General features: G+C 51.8%; 1 protein-coding gene across 1 annotated transcript in view; it reads left to right on the top strand.

Annotated features, from left to right (window-relative positions):
- LAMA5 (laminin subunit alpha 5) overlaps nt 1–18,868 on the top strand; it is a 232,150-nt gene that overhangs the window by 114,993 nt on the left and 98,289 nt on the right. The window contains exons 33-41 of the mRNA XM_032959653.2: nt 175–290; nt 777–988; nt 3,370–3,574; nt 5,103–5,247; nt 6,083–6,223; nt 6,852–7,013; nt 7,453–7,557; nt 8,963–9,046; nt 10,316–10,609. Of these exons, the coding sequence (XP_032815544.2) occupies nt 175–290; nt 777–988; nt 3,370–3,574; nt 5,103–5,247; nt 6,083–6,223; nt 6,852–7,013; nt 7,453–7,557; nt 8,963–9,046; nt 10,316–10,609 (1,464 nt within the window). The remainder of the gene's footprint in view (nt 1–174; nt 291–776; nt 989–3,369; nt 3,575–5,102; nt 5,248–6,082; nt 6,224–6,851; nt 7,014–7,452; nt 7,558–8,962; nt 9,047–10,315; nt 10,610–18,868) is intronic.

Raw genomic sequence — 18,868 nt, 5'->3', positions numbered from 1 at the left:
GCCAAAACAGTTCACCTGGTTCCAGCCCTCTCCAGGCTCAGCTAAGAAAATGTAATTGAATGTAATCGTGATGATGATGATAATAATAATGGTGGTGGTGAGCTGCAAAGACACCACCCCGGCGTGCTGGTGGTCCCTGACGTGGGCTGTGTTTGTGCGCGCCGCCTTTCCCAGGAGTACGTGCTCGCGGTCCCGGAGGACTCGTTTGACCCCACCATGCTATCCCCCGAGCCCACCGACAAGTCCGCCGACTTCATCTCGCTCTGCGGAGGAAACAGCTTTCACGTCGAGTAAGCCATCACCTTACACGTTCAATAACAACACCAGCAGCAGCAGCAGCAGCAACATCATGCACATGAACAGACTATGAAACTATCTATTTTTGTTTTTACCAGGTAAGGCCCACTTGAGCTGTATAGCTCTCTTTTTAGAAGCGACCTTGCCACAAATGACATAGCTCAATGAGCTGGCACATCACGCGAAAATGTATTGCAGGCAACTACGATAAACGCATATTTCCGAACGTGGAGGAAAAAACCGGGAGGACCCGGAGAAAAATCCACGCGACCACAGGGAGAACACGTAAACTCAGGGTCGGGAACAAACCCACGACCTCCTGCGTGCCAGGCGTGGGAGTTAACATCTCGCCACCAGTGCTCCCCCGTTCAACATAAACAACTTGTGTCAATTCGGGAATGCGCTATTGCGCGGTCGTACAGATCGGTCTCACCTCGTCCTCCCACCCCCCACCTCGTGCGCCTGGCCGCGGCGTGCAGCCCCGCGGCATCGCCTCCCTTCTGCCGCGACGCGTCCGCCTCCCTCTCCGCCTTCCACAACGGCGGCGCGCGGCCGTGCGAGTGCCACGGCGCCGGCTCGCTGGGCCCCGACTGCGAGCCGCTCGGCGGGCAGTGCCGCTGCCGGGCCAATGTGATCGGCCGGCAGTGCACGCGATGCGCCACGGGGCACTACGGCTTCCCGCACTGCCGCCGTGAGTATCCCCCTACCCTCCTCCACCTCCACCCTCCACCACCTCCACCCTCCACCACCTCCTCCACCACCTCCCCCCCCTCACCTCCACCACCTTCATGAGGGGAAGCTCCTATCTTTTGCCGTTTTCGAATTATTCAGAATTGAACATCATAAAATGCGTTTTTTTTTTGTTCAAAACCGCTTGAATCCGACATATCTCAAAAACAATAAAAGATCGAACGGTGGTTCACGTATTCATTTTATTTTGCTGTTCAACGCTCTAGGAACGAAAAAAACGGCAAACTTATATTTTGAGCGGTTTCTGAATGACACTACGCACAAACATGTTTATGGGGCACTTAAAATCGAGACCTTAAAATGAAAAATCTCGGATTTTCAGATGTTTCCTGTTGTTTGTGTCCTAAAAGCTACGTGTGTACCAAATTTCAGCTTTCTACCTTGTCGCAAAGTATCCTCGAGGTTTTTGAGACATACAGATGAAGGGCTTTATTTATATAGACTAAGTGCATGTATGCGTGTTTGCGTCTGCGTTCAAGTTGATTTTGTTGAACCAGGCAAGAAATCGAGAGACGAGAATTAGATTTGCAAGGGTGACCGTGCTCACCAAAATGATTCAAGCAAAACAGTTCAAATAGAGTCCAGTTCAATCTTGATTTGAAGCTTTTGTGACTGCAGGGATCCATAGTCACGCAGGTAGAAAATAAAACGAATCACGACGTTTCGGGCGCAACACAAGCGTCTGTCATCAGGTGGGACAACCACAGCAAGAAACAATTGCTGACCACTTCAGCAATTGTTGCTTGCTGTGGTTGTCCCACCTGATGACGGACGCTTCGTGTGTTGCGCCCGAAACGTCGTGATACATTTGATTTTATTTTATAACTACGTGACTTTACCGAAAGAACCAAAGAGTATAGAGTCCAGTTCTGAAGCAAACAGAAAACACAGCAAAAACAACTGGTTAGTTAATCGAGAAGCCGAAACGCGTGCACAAACATAAATCAACGTGAAGTGATCAATTCTCTGTAGCACTTGTCGGCTCGGCGAGAGATTATTATTTAGACTGTCCACAGTACAATTGCAATTAAATTACAGAACATTTTAAACCGATATCGGGTGACTATTGTACTCATTTGTAAACGGCCAGCAATGTGTGATGAAGGCAATAGCTCAGTGGGCTTCATTTGGTCAAATAAAATACTTTAATATTTAGTGATTGGCTTAGCTTTCCTATACTTTGCACTCCTATCGTGTTTTTGCATTGTTTGTTATAACGTTCTGACCCTGTGCCTCTACTGGACATCATGGAAATAGAGCTCTTCGGATTCCTCCGGTATAAATAAATCTTCTGATTCTGATGTGACAGGCAATTGAAAGGTTAGCGTTACCATAAAGCAGTGGTTCTCAGCCAGGAGGTACGCGGACCCCTGAGGGTACGTGAGGTGATTTATGAATCTTAAAAACCGCATGGCAACCTATAACTATATAAATACCTTTCTAAACTCATTGATCGTAAACAATGCGGGCTTCCAAGAGTAACCGGCGAGCATTAACAAATTAATATTCTTTGGGTCTTTCGGTAAAGCTACTTAGATAGAAAAAATAATACAATTAATAAAACAATGACAATATCACGACGTTCCGATCGCAACACAAGCAATCGTCATCAGGTGGAAAATATAGTGGGGTGAGCTGCTTAGGCAGGAAAAATATAGTTTTTTTTCCTGCCTCAGCAGTTTTACCGAAAGACCCAAAGAATATAAATTCCTGCAGTCACGAAAGCTTTAAGTCAAGACATGAACAAAGTGCGTCACGCGTGCGGAGCGTCCGTTGACTTTGTTCATTATTCCCTTGCAGTTAACTAGCCAAAAAATGGACAATTGGTTAAAATTTTGATGCTCGTCATTCATACGTTGATTTCTCAGAACCATGTTGGGTCAGGCAAGGGAGTGGTGGGGGGTTACTCGGTTGAAACAAAATTCAACAAGGGGGGGTGCAGTAGCCAACAAGAACATTGAGAACCACAGTCGTAAAGAATTGCCACACCGTGGCTAACCGTGCTTGTGTTTGCCGCGCTACGAACACGGAGACCCGAGTTCAATTCCCGCTCACGGCCAACACCTGTGCCGATTATCTGAACCGATCCTGGGCCTCCCCTAGGTCGACTCGGTCTCAAACGAGCAACCTGGTGCGGTGCGTGGTAAGCATCGCCGCTGGGGAGACAAAGGCGGCCGGGCGTGGTGCTGGCCACCCACCCCCCTCGCGTGCCGTGCCGGCCTTCGCAGGTGCCGCTTCTTGCCCCCCCCCCCGAACAGTCTGCTAAGGCCGCACGGGTGCGCGTGTGTTGTGGGGATCTTTGTCTCTGTTTGCCGTGCGCAGCGTGCGAGTGCAGCGGGCGGCTGTGCGACGAGACGACGGGCGGCTGCATCTGCCCGCAGCGCACGCTGCTGCCCGAGTGCACGCAGTGCGAGCCGCTCAGCTTCGCCTGCCACCCGCTCGTCGGCTGCGAGGAGTGCGCCTGCGCCGGCGAGGGGACGCTCAACCCGCAGCCCGCCAGCTGCGACTCGCGGACCGGGCAGTGCCGGTGAGAAATTGTAGAGGGGTGGGTGGGGGGGGGGGAAACCCAAGAAACGTAGAAACGAAAAAACTGATAGAGAAACCTAAGAAGCTGAGAGGAGAAACCCAAGAGACGTAGAAAGAAACCCAAGAAACTTAGGAAATAAACCCAAGAAACCCATGCAGAAACCCAAGAAACTGACAGGAGAAAACTCAAGAAACTGACAGGAGAAACCCAGTAAACTGAGGAGAGAAACCCAAGAATCTGAGAGGATAAACCCAAGAAACGTAGAAAGAAACCCAATAAACTTAAGAGAGAACCCCAAGAAACACAGAAAGAAACCCGAGAAACGTAGAAATGAACCCAAGAAACGGAGAGAAACTCAAGAAACGAAAGACTAAACCCAAGAAATGGAGAGAACCCCAATAAACGTTAAAAAATAAACCCAGGAAACTGAGAGGAGAAACGCAAGAAACGTGGAAAAGCCGCAACCATCGTGAAAACCAACGGGTTAGGCCCCGCGGACACGTGCCATCATGAGCCGCTCACCCCGAACTCTAAATGCTCTGACACATGTGGCATTGTCTTTGTACTTTTAGCGTTCTGTGGTCTGACATTAGTGGTGAGACTATGCCATGATGAGGGCCGTCGCAGGTGGAGGCCAATCAGTTTCAAATGCAATGCTGATATTATCAGAGCGTGTTTTCTTTGCATGTTCACCGCAAGTACCGTGTGCGGTTAATGCAGCCTTGATTCATTGTAAAAGGCTTCTATTTTTTGTTCGAACGTCTTAACACCTGCTGTTTTATTGCCAGAAAGGGTCAAAACAATTCTTATCACGATCCTGTGCAGAAGAATCGCCGTAGATCCTGTAGATTCCCCATACGGGGTAGCAGTGCCGTAGGGTCCCCCACAAAGCAACCCGCGCCCGGTTCCTGACAACACAAATCCCCAGTGGCAATTTGTATTTTAAAAAATTCGCCTGTCCCTTACCTAGGTTGCCTCGGCATAAAATGTATACCTGGTGCAGTGGTGGGGACTGACAAACTGCGGTCACCCATCACACGAACTCCTGACCGCGGTTTTAACTTGAAACGTTACAATTGTGAAGAAGCCTAAAGCAGTCATCAATAACACCGCCTTTTGGCTGACCATCGGACAAAGACGGTCACCACATCGTGCGCTTTCAGATGTGCTTCTGTGGCCATCTGGAACGCTCTTCCGATATTACGAAGCCACCGGAGCTATGCGCTTTTAAATCACCTGGATGGAAAACTCATTTCTTTAGAACTGCTTCTTGTGTTTAGTTTGTTCTCCTTCCCCCAAGACCTCTGATTAGCACAGTTGGCTACGTACGGTGCGACAGACGTTCAACGTACTGGGAAGACAGGCAGTCGGACGAATATGGTTCTTGCCACAGCGTCCCCCCATGCTTCGCGCCGACGTTAATAGGTGCTCCCTAACAGCATCATTTTACGTCGCCTACAGCTCTAAGGCTGACGCTAAGGTGGGGATTGCCGTGACGCCGTGTTCCCGTGCCCTCTCTGCCCCGCAGGTGCAAGGCCAACGTGTCCGGGCGGCAGTGCGACCAGTGCTTGCCCGGATTTTTCCAGTACCCGGACTGCCTGCCCTGCAACTGCGAACTGGCCGGGATCACTCAAGCCCAGTGTGACCCCTTCACCGGGCAGTGTCTGTGCAAGGTGCAGCCCCCACACCCCCATCCGGCCCACCTCCACCAGCCCCCCGCGCCCCCCCCCCCCCCTCTGCAGTCCAGTGTCTCATCATTACGGGGCAGATGGCACATGGTGGTAACGCTCGCGCCTTTCCAGCAGGAAGCGCCTCGGTTTCATTTTTGGCTCGGGGTGCCTTTCTTTGTGGAGTTTCTGTGTTCTCTGCGTTCTTCAGTTGCATATAGTACCGAAAAAACACATACATTGCGACTGGTATTGGCCAAACGTCCCATTGCTGAAAAAAAATATCGGAAAATTGCTCAGTTGGGATTCCACACGGCAACGTCGCGCACTACTTGGCAGGACCCTCCTGAAAACGGGTCTTGAGACTCGATGAGAATTTCCTGGGTAAACAAGCTAAATAATAATAATTATTTTGATACAAAGACAAAGATCCCCTGTATAGCCTTAACAGACGGTAGGAGCAAGTGCTGTTAGCGAGCACCTATGAAAGCCGGCACGGCACACATGGGAGTGGGTGGCCAGCACCAGGCGCATGGTGGCAATGTTTACACCCCGCACCATGTGCTCATCTGAGGCCGAGTCGACCTAGTGGAGGCCCACCACAGATGCAGATAACCGTCACTGGTGTTGGCCGTGAGCGGGAATCAAACTCGGGTGGCCGGGTCCGTTGCGCACCGCGCTACCCACGACACTGCCGCTCCCCGCAAGAACGATAGACGCACACCCACAGACAGCTGGGAGTTCACGGTAGAGGAGCAGAAACCTTCACGGCCGCTGTGTTGGAGCCACCCCCTGGCGGCGGCCACCTCGCCCCCGGTGACGTCTGTGTGCCGGCTCGCAGGAGAACGTGGAGGGCGGACGGTGCGAGCGGTGCCGGGCCGGCACCTTCTCCCTGAGTGCCGCAAACCCAAAGGGCTGCACCAGCTGCTTCTGTTTTGGCGTCACCGACCAGTGCCAGAGTTCCGTCCGCCGCTGGGAACCGGTAAGATGAATAAATAATCCCCTCCGCGGTCCTCGTGGCTCTAGCCGTCCCGGTTGGGCTTGGGATGACCCTGACATTATTTACCTGTGACAACAACGGTGATGATGGTGATGATGATGATGACGATTCGTGTGGATTGGCTGTTGTTGTTGTTGAGATGGCCTTGCGGTTGTTTAGTCGGCCAGTGTGACCTTGCCGTAGTGTGCGAGCGCTGAGTGTCAACCGCCTCGTGAGTGCGGGTTTCCTCTGGATATTATGATTTGTTCCCCAAAACGCCACTCGTGAATGGGATTGGCCAACCATTCCAATGCAGGTCCCTCCTGAAAAAGGGTCTTGAGACCCAGTGAGTTTATTTTCTGGATAAATAAAGGGCACTCGTATTGCTATTGAGTGTGCTGGTGTGGCCATGTGTCCCTGTGTTGCTGTGGAGTTGGTGGATTTTGCAAGATGTTTGTTGAATGTGCTTTTGTGTCCATGTCACGGTAGTGTGTGTGTCTCTGCAGTTATCGATTAAGTCCATCTGTCCATGTGCTTTGTTGGTATGAAGATGATGGAGATGGTTGGATAGTTATGTGTGTGTAGGTGATGGGTTGTTTGAGATTGGCTGCACCCGTGTGTGTGTGTGTAGGAGATGGAGATGGCTGGTTGGAGATTGGTTGGAGGCCGACAGGGTCCCATCTTCGCCCACCTTGACCAGCACAGGAACCGCGCGACCGTACGGGATTGGGAGCCGGAGTCCCCGCTTAACGAGGTCTACTGGGCGGCTCCTGCCTCCTATCTGGGTGACAAGGTACACGTGTATGTGTGTATGTGTGTGTGTGTGCGTGTGTGCAAGTACTTGCCCCAACAGTCTGTTAAGGGTATACGGGGGATCTTTGTCTGTACATGTGCATGTATGCATGTGTATGTGAAAGTGAAGTGGTTAGCACGCTGCGCTACGAACCCGGCAAGCCGAGGTTCAATTATCGCTCATGGCCAACACCAGAGATGATTATTTGAACCGGTGCTGGGCTTCCCCTAGGTCGACTCGGTCTCAAATGAGTATCTGGTGCAGTGTGTAAACATCGTTACTGGGGAGACGAAGGTGCTGGCCACCCACGCCCTCGTGTGCCGTGCCAGCCTTCAGAGGTGATCGCTCACAGCACTTGCCCCAATAGTCTGTTAAGGCTATATGGGGTATCTTTGTCTACATACGAATGTGTGTGTATGTGTGTGTGTGTATGTTGCAGGTCCACTGGTATGGAGCCACCCTGAGCTATCAGCTGAGCTGGGAGGGCCCCGTGGAGGTGCCCAACGCAATATCACATGACCATCGCCCTCTACTGCTCCTGTCGGTGAGAACCATGCCCATGTTCGTTTAATAATTCACTGCCCTTTGTCGATCCACTATTGGATCAAAGGCCTCCCCACGCCGTCTCAGTCAAGGGGCTGTTCGACCATGCTTCACTACACTGGTCAGTGCAGGTTTTGTGAAGGAGGCATATCTCTCTGGACCAGTTCAGATATCACGCTCAACTGATGCTGGTTCGTGACTGGGATTGAACCCTGGTCACTTGGTTCATAGCGCAAGGTGATAAACCACAGCGCCGCAGCCAAATAAAAAAAAAACAGCAATAATAAAAATAGTCCTTTATACTGCTGGGTGATTCTCCCGATTTCTAGCCTGGGATCACAATGCCTTTCTTAGAATTTTTGCACGATTCCTGATGGGATCAGTGGAATTGTGGTTTCATTTCGGCGACCGGGCTGTCCAATAGCCCAGCATGACATTCGTGGCCCGTGGGGCCCATGGGGCCTGTGGGGCCCCTGGGGCCCATGTGGCCCATGTGGCCTGTGGGGGCCCTGGGGCCCATGTGGCCCATGGGGCCTGTGGGGCCCCTGGGGCCCATGTGGCCCATGTGGCCTGTGGGGCCCCTGGGGCCCATGTGGCCCATGTGGCCTGTGGGGGCCCTGGGGCCCATGTGGCCCATGGGGCCTGTGGGGCCCCTGGGGCCCATGTGGCCCATGTGGCCTGTGGGGCCCCTGGGGCCCATGTGGCCCATGTGGTCTGTGGGGCCTCTGGGGCCCATGTGGCCCATGTGGCCTGTGGGGCCCCTGGGGCCCGTGGGGCCTATGTGGCCTGTGGGGCCCCTGGGGCCCGTGGGGCCTATGAGTTTAGTGCGCTCCATTATGAACCCGGCGACCCAAGTTCGATTCCCACTTCTGGCCAACATCAAAGACGATTGTTTGAACCGGTCCTGGGCCTCCCCTAGGTCGACTCAGCTTAAAATCAGTACCTGGTGCTGCTGGGGAGACAAAGGCGGCCGGGCGTGGTGCTGGCCACCCACTCCCTCGTGTATCGTGGCGGCCTTCATAGGTGCTCGCTAACAGCACTTGCCCCTACAGTTTATTCAGGCTATAGGGGGGTATCTTTGTCTTTTTCCTGTGAGGCCTGGCGGTGCCTGGCAAATTGCCTTGACCAATCGCCACTGAATCATATGGCCGATGCTCCATGCCGTTAACATAAACTCTTACACAAGTCGATGATAAAATAACATTTTTGAAGCTGGACTTTGTGTGCGTGTGTTTTGGTTTGTCTGCGTCTGCGCACACATGTTTTATTTGCGTGCCTGCCCCCCGAACCACGCTCGCGTCCGCTCGTCATTGCGCGCGTGTGCGGCACCAGGCGCCTCCCTCCCCCTATAACGCTGGCTGCTGCCTTCTACGCTCGCTCCACGCCCCCCCCACAATCTCCGACAGGGCAATGGCCTCACGCTGCTGCACATGGGGCAGGAGCGGCCTGGGCCAGACCAGACCAGCGAGGGCAACGTGCAGCTCGTGGAGGTGAACACCGCCGACTCTCGGCGTCAGCCATCGTCACGCCACTCAACGCGGGCGTGTGAGGGCGTCAATGCGTCTGCCTGCGAGGCTCGTGTCCGTGGGTGGCCCAGAGCCACCGTTGGAAATTCTCCGGTCTCGTTATGCGCGACCCAGTCTCTCCATACGGCAGCCCGTGTCGAATTCTGACAAAGTGGTCCATCGATTTTTTTTAGCTAGCTATTTTTTGTAATTAAATATTTTTGTTTTACCACGTAAGGCCCACTGAGCTATGGAGCTCTTTTTCAGAAGCGACCAGGCCACAAATGATAACCAAGCGAAGTGGCTCATCATGTGAAAATTGTATAGAAGCCAAATACTCTAAACGATTATAGAGGGACGATGGTGATGGTGCGCTGTGCGAATCCCCTGAACCGGGATTTGAACTTGCGACCCTGCAGTAGTGGCTAACGTAATCCGGTACAAGCACCTCCTCATAGCTTGGTAACAAATACGTAATTAATTAATTGTGCTACTAAATAGAATGGAATTAAAGGCCTAGCCATCTCTCTCTTCATCCTGGGTGCTCGGTTTGACCTGTGCCGAACGTTGTGACGCACAGCTATGTGTGAGGGTCAGCGGATCGCACAAAGATGGAGTCGTTAGACGCATTTGACACCCACCTGTACAGTTTGCTGGTCGGGTTTGTAGTACAGCAAGTGGGTTTTTTGATTGATCATCATTTGTTTCACAGAGGCTCAACTCTGAGGCTCCATCTGTCACAGCATAAGCACTGACCACTCATTGGGATACCGGATCCCCGGTTTGGCACGGCTTCACGTGTAGCTCCCGTGTCTCGCCACAACACATCCAGCAAGTTGGCACTGTGGCGAAACATACGATCTTAGGGGCGGTGGTTGCGGCGATGCATTTCGCCCGTAATCCAGCGCTGTGGAGGCGAGGGGTTGGTGGATTGCCGCACAAATGTTGCGAAACTCCCTTCATGTGGGCGGTCGAGGAGGAGCCGTACCCTGGCTGGCCAGGAGACGGCGGTAGTAAGCAAAAATGTGGGCTCCACCTGCTCCTTTTGTATGGGATAGAGTGGTTCTCCCTTGCACGAGTGGGTTGCATCCAGGTTTCTCCGGTTTCCTCCCACGTGTAAACACTCATTAATTGGCCGATAACGCCTTAACATTGAGAGTACGGGAAAACTTGGCCAATGGTTGACGCCATTTCCCCATCGTGTGGTTGCCATTCCTGCTTGTATGCCGAGCCCTCCCTTTCCGCCGTTCCCAGGGGAACTTCGTGCACAGCAGCAGCGGGAGCCGCGGGGTGACGCGCGAGGAGCTCGTGCTGGTGCTGGCCGGGCTGCAGGAGCTGCACGTGCGCACGCTCGGCGTCCCCCCGTCGTACCCGCACGTCACTGCCGCCCTGCGCTCGCACGCCGGCTCCGTCTACGACCCCTCCTCCGGCCCCGCGAGCGGCGGCCCGGCCTACGTGCTGCACGTGGGGCGCGTGCGCGTGGAGCCCGACGCAGCCCCCGTGGAGCAGTGCTTCTGTCCCAGCAGCTACCGCGGGGAATCGTGCCAGGTGGGCCACTCCCCCCGCACGTGCACCTGCGCGCGTGCACCGTCGATTCAAATAGAAGCCAGGGCTTTTAGCGTCGCGGTTAGCGCGCTGCGCTACGAGCACGGCGACCCGGTTTCGATTCCGGCTCACGGGCAACACCCAGTGGCGATCATCTGAACCGGTTACTGGGCCTCCTCCCCTAGGTCGACTCAGCCTGAAATGAGTACCTGGTGCGGTGCGTAAACATTGCCGCTAGGGAGACAAAGGCGGCATGGGCGTTGTGTAGACCGCCCAGCCCCCTGTATGTCACGCTGGTCTTCATAGATCCTCACTAAGAGCACTTGCCCCAACAGTCTGTTTATGGCTTCATGGGGGACTTTTGTTGTAGACACGGGTGGTTGTGTGGATGGATGAAGGCGTGGATGAGGGTCACATCCACGCGTTCATCGCATCCCGGCTCGGTTATCGCACCACTCCCGTCTCCGGCCGTCCCAAATCCCTCGCCTCCACACTCCAGGTGACCCGAAATGACTCTGCCAGACTCCATATCCACATCGACAGGAGGGAACCACCTCCCCCAGGACTCCAGTCCAAGCACTAGCTCTCCCAATCCATGCTGGGGTTCACGTCAAAGTTGCCCTCACCGTCATCACGATCTCCATGGACGCAGCCCCGACCTTACCGCTCCCTCTCATCTCACTCTACCTCCTTCCGAAGGCTCTCCTTCCTCTCCCTTCTCGTCTCGCTCCCCTCCGTGCGCTCTGTGCTCCAGCGACCACGGCTATTTATTTAAGTCCCCTGACAAATCTGCTCTCAATGGGAGTTGGCTCATTTTCTTCAGCCTGGACTTCCCTCCCCCCCCCCCGCCATCCATGCTCTTGACTCCCTGCCCCCTTGTTGAAGTCCGGACACAAAAGCTTCCCGTTCCCCCCCCCTCTGCCCTTTGACTGGCTGCAATCGCTGTGCAAAACAAACACGCCCGCTGTTTCCGTACAGCGAGTCGTGAGATGCGGTTGCGTTTAGAACGCTCCGTTAGCATGCACCGCATTGTATTGCGGTGCGTGCGTGCGTGTGTGTGTGTTGAATGGGGAGCGGTAGTGCAGCGGTTAGCACGCTGCGCTATCCTGGGCCTCCCCTAGGTCGACTCAGCCTCATATGAGTACCTGGTTGCGATGTGTAAACATCGCCACTGGGGAGACAAAGGCGGCCGGGCGTGGTGTTGGCCACCCGCCCCTTCGTGTTCCGTCCCGGCCTTTATAGGTGCATCGCTAACGGCACTTGCCCCGACAGTCTGTTAAGGCTACACGGGGGATCTTTGTCTTTGTTGGGTTTTGCGCACTCCCACTCCCATGAACTCCGCGACCACAGTTAAACTCAGGGCCGCGGGGCATCTTCAGGAGTCGACTTGATTCTTCTGCCCACAGACAGTCGTGCGCTCGAGAGGAGGGGAAATTCTCAACGCGTTAGCCCGTAGCCGGTTAACCGCACCCCCCCCCCCCCCCCCCGGGATGACGAGGAGCAGAGGCATCGCTCGCCGGGCTGCGTGACCGCATCGTGACGCTGAAATCCCTGCCCCTTGAATGCCTCATTGAGTCTCGATGGCTCCCATGGGCCGACCCTGCGATGCCGCATTCCTGTAATTGCCTGACTCGTGGGGTGGGCTCTCTGCATCGTGGAGAAATAACCCGATGGTGATCCTACTACTACTGCTGCTGCTACACAAAGCGTATATTGTAATAATACACAACGTCTGTATTGTTTAAGCAAATGTGGAGAAAGTGGCCGGGTGGCTCAGAGGTCAGAGTGCCTAGCTGGGTTTGAGTTCCGGCAAGTCGCCTGTGAATTATAAACCGGGTTCTCAAGTATGTACGTGTGTATGTTGAACTTATTTCCCACCGTACGCAACTAACTGTGCTAATCAGAGGTGTGGGGGCAAGGAAAATTAAGTAAACACAGTGAGCAGTATTCTTGGTTCTTTCGGTAAAGTCACGTAGAAGGGAAATAATAAAAATAAAACAATAAAATTCTCACGACGTTTCGATTGCAACTCAAGCAATCATCATCAGGTGTGAAAAACACAGCAAGAAAATTTTAAAAAGTGGCGGTCGTGAGAATTTTATTGTTTTTTTATATTATGTTATTATTTCCCTTCTACGTGACTTTACCGAAAGAACCAAGAATGTGAATCCCTGCAGTCACGAAAGCTTTAAATCGAAATACAATGAGCAGTTTCAAATAAATTAGTTTTCATTCTAGATGATTTAAAAGTGCATCGCTCCAGTGACTTTCTCATATCGGAAGGAGGAGCGTTCCAGACGGCCGCAGAAGTGCATCTGTAAGCGTGCGATGCAGTGCCTGTCTTTATTCGATGGCTATCCAAAAGCCGCCGCGAGGATGACCAGAGTTCACGTGATGGTTTATGCTCCTGGACGAGATCGGCAAGGTGTTGTGGTTTACTTTTGACGGACACTTTGCGTGTAATGAATGCGCGACCTCGTAACATATTCATTCAGCAACGGGAAGTCAATGCAGCGAAGTTCATGGTCTCAGCCTGTTTCACCAATGACTGCCCACGGAATAATCCTTTCTCAATTACATTTGTTTCTGCACACAGTAGTGTGGTGTAAATTCCAGCTCTGAGAATGGAACACGTCCGTTCGATGCCACGCGACAAAAATGTGTCAAGAGCCCGGGCGGAAATATTCTTTCTTTGTGGACCAGAGGTCACTGCAAGGGACCTCGGAGGTAGCGCTGTGATATCTGCTTCTGTGAGGCGCTCCCTTTTATACGAAGGGCTGCGCTGCTGTGGTGAGAGATCCGCGTGGGGTCCTCCGTCCCACGACCTGAGACAGCCGGGGGGGGGGGGGGAAAGACGCATGGGAGGGAAACGAGAAAAAATGTAACAAATGAAACTCGCGTAGAACGGCGAGCACTGCAGGGCTAATGTTGTACCTCGACGAAGTAGCGGATTAGAACCTTGGCCACATTTGTCCCATTTGAAGGCAAAATCTGACTCAGAATATTTAACGACACTGGAGGAATCCAATGAGCTATGAAGCTCTTTTTCGCAGATGCACGAAGCCAGAGCTTTTAATACACATTTGACATGTTTCTTTCAAAGTTATGGTTTTTCAGACTGCGCTGCTTTTATGCTACAATGGGTTTTCTCGTCATTTTTATAGATTTGTTTTGCACGATGTTTTGATTTGGCCTTGAGTGGGGGGGTTATATTACATTTCAAATAAAACCTTGAAACCTTTTAAAAACAGAATGTATTACTGTACCTAATTGTTGTAGTTCTAAACCGCCGGAGAAGGCTAATTCCAGCGCCCACGACCACACGTGTGGATAATCTGAATCAGGTTGAGTGAGGCGCTTACGTTAACACAAGGACACCGGCCTCTCCCAATGGGAGTTGCGGCCATAATAGAGCTATTTCAGCTTGGCCCCATGCCTGGAAATGTTCGGTGTTGTATATTTATGTAACATCCTGCTGTCACAATTAATGATTTCATGGCAAAGCTGCAAAATTGTTTCGCGAATTTGGAACGCTACTGAGGGACCCATCGGCCAACTTAAGGGAAGACGGTGAGGTAAGAGTTGCCACGTGTGTGAGGTACAAAAAAAAAACCCGGCGGGGCCTACCAGGGGAAGGAGACTGTCTCGCAATACAGGGAGAGGGGAGAGCCGCAGCCAAATGGTGTAACGTCATTGAGAGGTGTGTTATTACGCAACTGATCAAAGGTCGTCCGTCATCTTGAGGTGGGGCCACGTTTTGGTATCGTTTAGGTCCATACTCTTGGGTTCTATTCGCTAAAGTCGCGTAGGTAAAACATTAAAACAACAAAAATCACGACGTTCCGGCCACAACACAAGCGGCCTTCATCAGGTGAAGGGACCAGACTGTCTCGAGGACAGCGCTGGGGTGAACACAGCCACGCTCAGACCGTGACCTTTAAGCTGTGTGAGAGTAATTAAGGTGCCTTGACAAAGGAATTAGCATACAAATTTGCATTTGATAGGCGGACTTAGCATGATGAAAGGTGGCGAGAGGGTGAACATGTGCAGGCTGGCGAGGGGGCAAGGTAGAGTCCACATGCTGGTGGTCTGAGCTTGGCTGTGTTTCACTCCAGCGCTGTCCTCGAGACAGTCTGGTCCCTTCACCTGATGAAGGCCGCTTGTGTTGTGGCCGAAACGTCGTGATTTTTGTTGTTTTATTTTTTATCCACATGACTTTACCGAATAGAACCAAAGAGTATGGATCCTTGCAGTCACGAAAGCTTCAAATCTAGAATCGTTTAGGTCGTCGGGACTTTTAACGTCACGGGCGGATTTCTCCGGACAGCGTCCTCAACGAGAGGAAGATTTCCTGGGAGAAACCAGGGAAACGTAATCGGTATAAACCTATTGAGAACCTTGGAGCCAGCGAGTGAACTTCCTCTGAGTTTGGCCTTGACGGATGATTGGGTCGCATTGGGGAAGAGCCTCTTTGCTGTGAGTTCCCTCACGTGCCACTGGTGGCCACTTGCAAGCGCCGGTAATTAAGCCGTGGCCTTGGCAAAAGGCTTTGATTCATCTCGCCGCGTTGCATTTCTTTACTTCGTGATTACATTAATTTGACGTCACCGTTTCTCACGGAATTCTCAAATGTTTGACTGAAGCTCAGATTTTTAGTTTTTAAACAGTTGCTGAGCACCGGGCCCAAAAGGCTCAAAACGTGAGGTGGCCAGCAACAAACTGCACTATCGAAGTGTTTAATCGATACGAGTTGACGCGTTGCTTGAAGCTTACTGCCACTAAAGCAAACGAACATCATTCGAAAAAAATTTAACATAATCTACTGGATTTATTTATTTACGTTTGTCTACGGCAAAGCCAACACGAACGTACCCGTTCATGTCAGATCTCAAAAGCTAAGCAAACTTGAGCCTGGTTAGTACTTTGGATGGGGGGCTGCCTGAGAATAACAGGTGCTGTAGGCTTGGGCTGTGAGGTGGCTAGGGGATGGTGGCAGAGATCTGTATTCTAGAATCTGTCTGTGCAGCGCTTGAGTGTTCCTCCCTTGTAATGTTGGTTTTCTCTAGGCATTGCAGTTTTGTCCCACGTGCCAAATTTGGTTTTAATGGGATTGACCAAACATCCCAATCCACGACCCCTCCTCAAAAATAATCTTCAAACCTGAAGCTATCCTGGGTAGACAAAGGGTGTAATATATTTATTACAGTATATATTATATAATTATCCTTAATCTGATGTGATTCAAACTACAACAAAATACATTACTTTTCAAATGAGTTTAATGCATTGCCAAGATATATTAGACAGAGTCCTCTGTGGGAAATCAGCGATGGTCATCTTACAGATAGTCTGGCCCCTGCTGTGAGAATGTGGAATTTCCTGCAATGGCTCAGGGCGGTCAAAGGTAGCCAAGTGTGGTTCCGGTTATACCATCCCCGCACGTACCGTAAGTACGCTCACGCTCATGAAACTTGCCTCTATGGTCCTCTGAGGCTCAGTGGGAATCTATGTTGTTGTGGTGAGGTGTTAACTAGCTCGCCTGGTATATAGGAAGGTTGTGGGATCGATCCCGATCCTGTCGACCTGCTGTATATTTGGAGTCTGCATGTTTTCCCAGAGGTCGCGTGGATTTTTCTCCGGGTCCTCCGGTTTTTTCCTCCTCATTGAGAATCAAGGTGCATTTGAAGTGTGCGGCTGCTGCTGTACCTTTCCCACGTGATGATAAGCCACTTTGTTGAGCTATCGTTTGTGGACAGGTCGCTTCTGAAAAAGAGCCACACAGTTCAGTGGGGCCTTACCTGATACAATACAAATAGCTTAGCAGTTCGTATACACGGATTCCTTGGGGGGGTATCAGTAATGTGCACTAAAGCACGCACTCTTTCACTTTTCAAAATCATGCTTTGACAGGATTTCCCGTGCCGTGAGATGATATTGTGTTGCTTTGGGGGAATTGTTTTGGGCCACCTTACAAGTTGGTGCCAAATACAATCTCAGGAAACTGCCATCACTAAGTCAACACGCCCTATCACGAGACAGGATGGCAATAACAATGATAGAAAACAAATACCTTTACTCAACCCTTTTAAATATCACAACCCTCCCATTGACGTATTGCCCTCTGTGTTGTCTGTGTTGTCTGTGCAGTGCTATGGCAGGGCACACATTTACAGTTGGTTCTTTTAAAAGTAGAATCTTCCGCCCGCCGCACTGATCAGCATTGAGTGTTGTTGCTGAACTCTGTGCGGAGACTCCCATCCCATGGACATCGAGTTTGCAATATCCTGGCTCGCCAGCAGGATGCAGTACAGCAGGGTGTGGACTGATATCATCTGTCTTCTCTGTAGGGATCGAGTGTTGCCCCCCCTTGCATGTGTCGTGGGTTTTCTCTGGGTGGTCCGGTGCCCTGTCACGTGTGTAATAAACACGCGCTCATTGGCTGAAAACATCTTAGTAGATACAGGACTGCAGAGCAATAGTTTTGGTGCCGGCTCAAAGCTTGCCTGTGGTTCCTCGTGTTGAGATTCACTCAACACGAACCCAAATATTCACTCAACACAGATTCAGAGATTCGCTCAACACAGACTCGGAAATTTACTCAACACGGTCCCAGAGATTCACGCAACATGGACCCAGAGGTTCACGCAACATGGACCCAGAGGTTCACTTAACACGGACCTATAGATTCACTTAACACAGACCCAGAGATTCACTCAACACGAACTCAAAGAATCACTCAACATGGACCCAGAGATTCACTCAACACAGAGATTCACTCAACACCAACTCAAATATTCACTCAACATGGACCCAGAGATTCACTCAACATGGACCCATGGATTCACTCAACACAGAGATTCACTCAACACGAACTCAAATATTCACTCAACATGGACCCAGAGATTCACTCAACATGGACCCATAGATTCACTCAACACAGAGATTAACTCAACACCAACTCAAACATTCACTCAACATGGACCCAGAGATTCACTCAACATGGACCCATGGATTCACTCAACACAGAGATTCACTCAACACCAACTCAAATCTTCACTCAACATGGACCCAGAGATTCACTCAACATGGACCCATGGATTCACTCAACACAGAGATTCACTCAACACCAACTCAAATATTCACTCAACATGGACCCAGAGATTCACTCAACATGGACCCAGAGATTCACTCAACAAAGAGATTCACTCAACACGAACTCAAATATTTACTCAACACGGACCCAGCAAGTCACTCAACACAGACTCCAGCATGCAAGCGGCGCGTGTTCCCTGTGAGCGCGCGAGCGCTCGGGCTGCCGTGTCTGTGTGGGCGAGCGGGAGGCCACGGTGCCGTGAGAAACGGCTCCCGCCTCCGCGCCGCAAATGTTGCCGTTTTCGGTAAAAGTAGGCACCCTGGCGAAGGGGCCCCCTGCTGTCATCCAGCGTAATGGGAACCAGATGGGGGGGGGGGGTGCGTGGGACACCAGGGGGGGAGGGGGGATGGATTTAAGAGTGGGCGGTGGGCAACATTGGGGTGGGTGTTGATTTTTTTTTATTGTTCGAATAAAATACGATTTATAGGGAGACGCGGCCAGACAGCAATCAGCTCTCGTCTCGTAGACATGTGACTGGGTTGTACGCGAGGGCTGTCTGGGGGGGCCAGAACCAGCCGGTTCCGATTTCACTCGCCACTGATGTGAGCCGGGAATCGAACTGAGGTCGCTGCGCTCGTAGCACGCCGTACTAACCGCTGTGCTAACCGCTGCGCCACCCGCGAGACAAATATATCTGCATATATACTTTGGCGAGCCACCGATCTGACGAGATGTGCAGTCCCTGTTGTTGCCAACGAGAGTCGATGTTTGTGTAGGAACCGTGGGAAACGTGCGTTACGCTGGACAGCGAGAACTAACCGAGCACGCGCAGGGAAGTGAAACCGTTGGGGGGGGGTTTGCGGTGGTCTTTGTGTGGCGATGCAAGGCCCTGATCAAAATGCCTTGCCTGCAGAACATTTACCGACTCCCGTGGGGCTATCGCTGCCATCTGCGCCGGTAGAAGTCCATTTGCATCATTTTCACACGCAGAGCTTTTGCGAGCAATGTCACGATGCAAAATAGAGATATATATATGTTTGGGGGTTGGATAAATGCTTGTCATCCACCCGACACAACCAACCAATTCATAACGAATCAACAGCTGCCTTTCGATGCTGGTTGTAACTACCAGCGAAACGTCGTGTGTGGATCGCCCTCGAACAACACCG

The sequence above is a fragment of the Petromyzon marinus genome, chromosome 23 (genome assembly GCF_048934315.1).
Source record: "Petromyzon marinus isolate PM22_M1 ecotype Great Lakes invasive population chromosome 23, UKy_Petmar_22M1.pri1.0, whole genome shotgun sequence".
NCBI lineage: Eukaryota > Metazoa > Chordata > Hyperoartia > Petromyzontiformes > Petromyzontidae > Petromyzon > Petromyzon marinus.
This window is presented reverse-complemented; position numbering and strand designations above follow the sequence as displayed.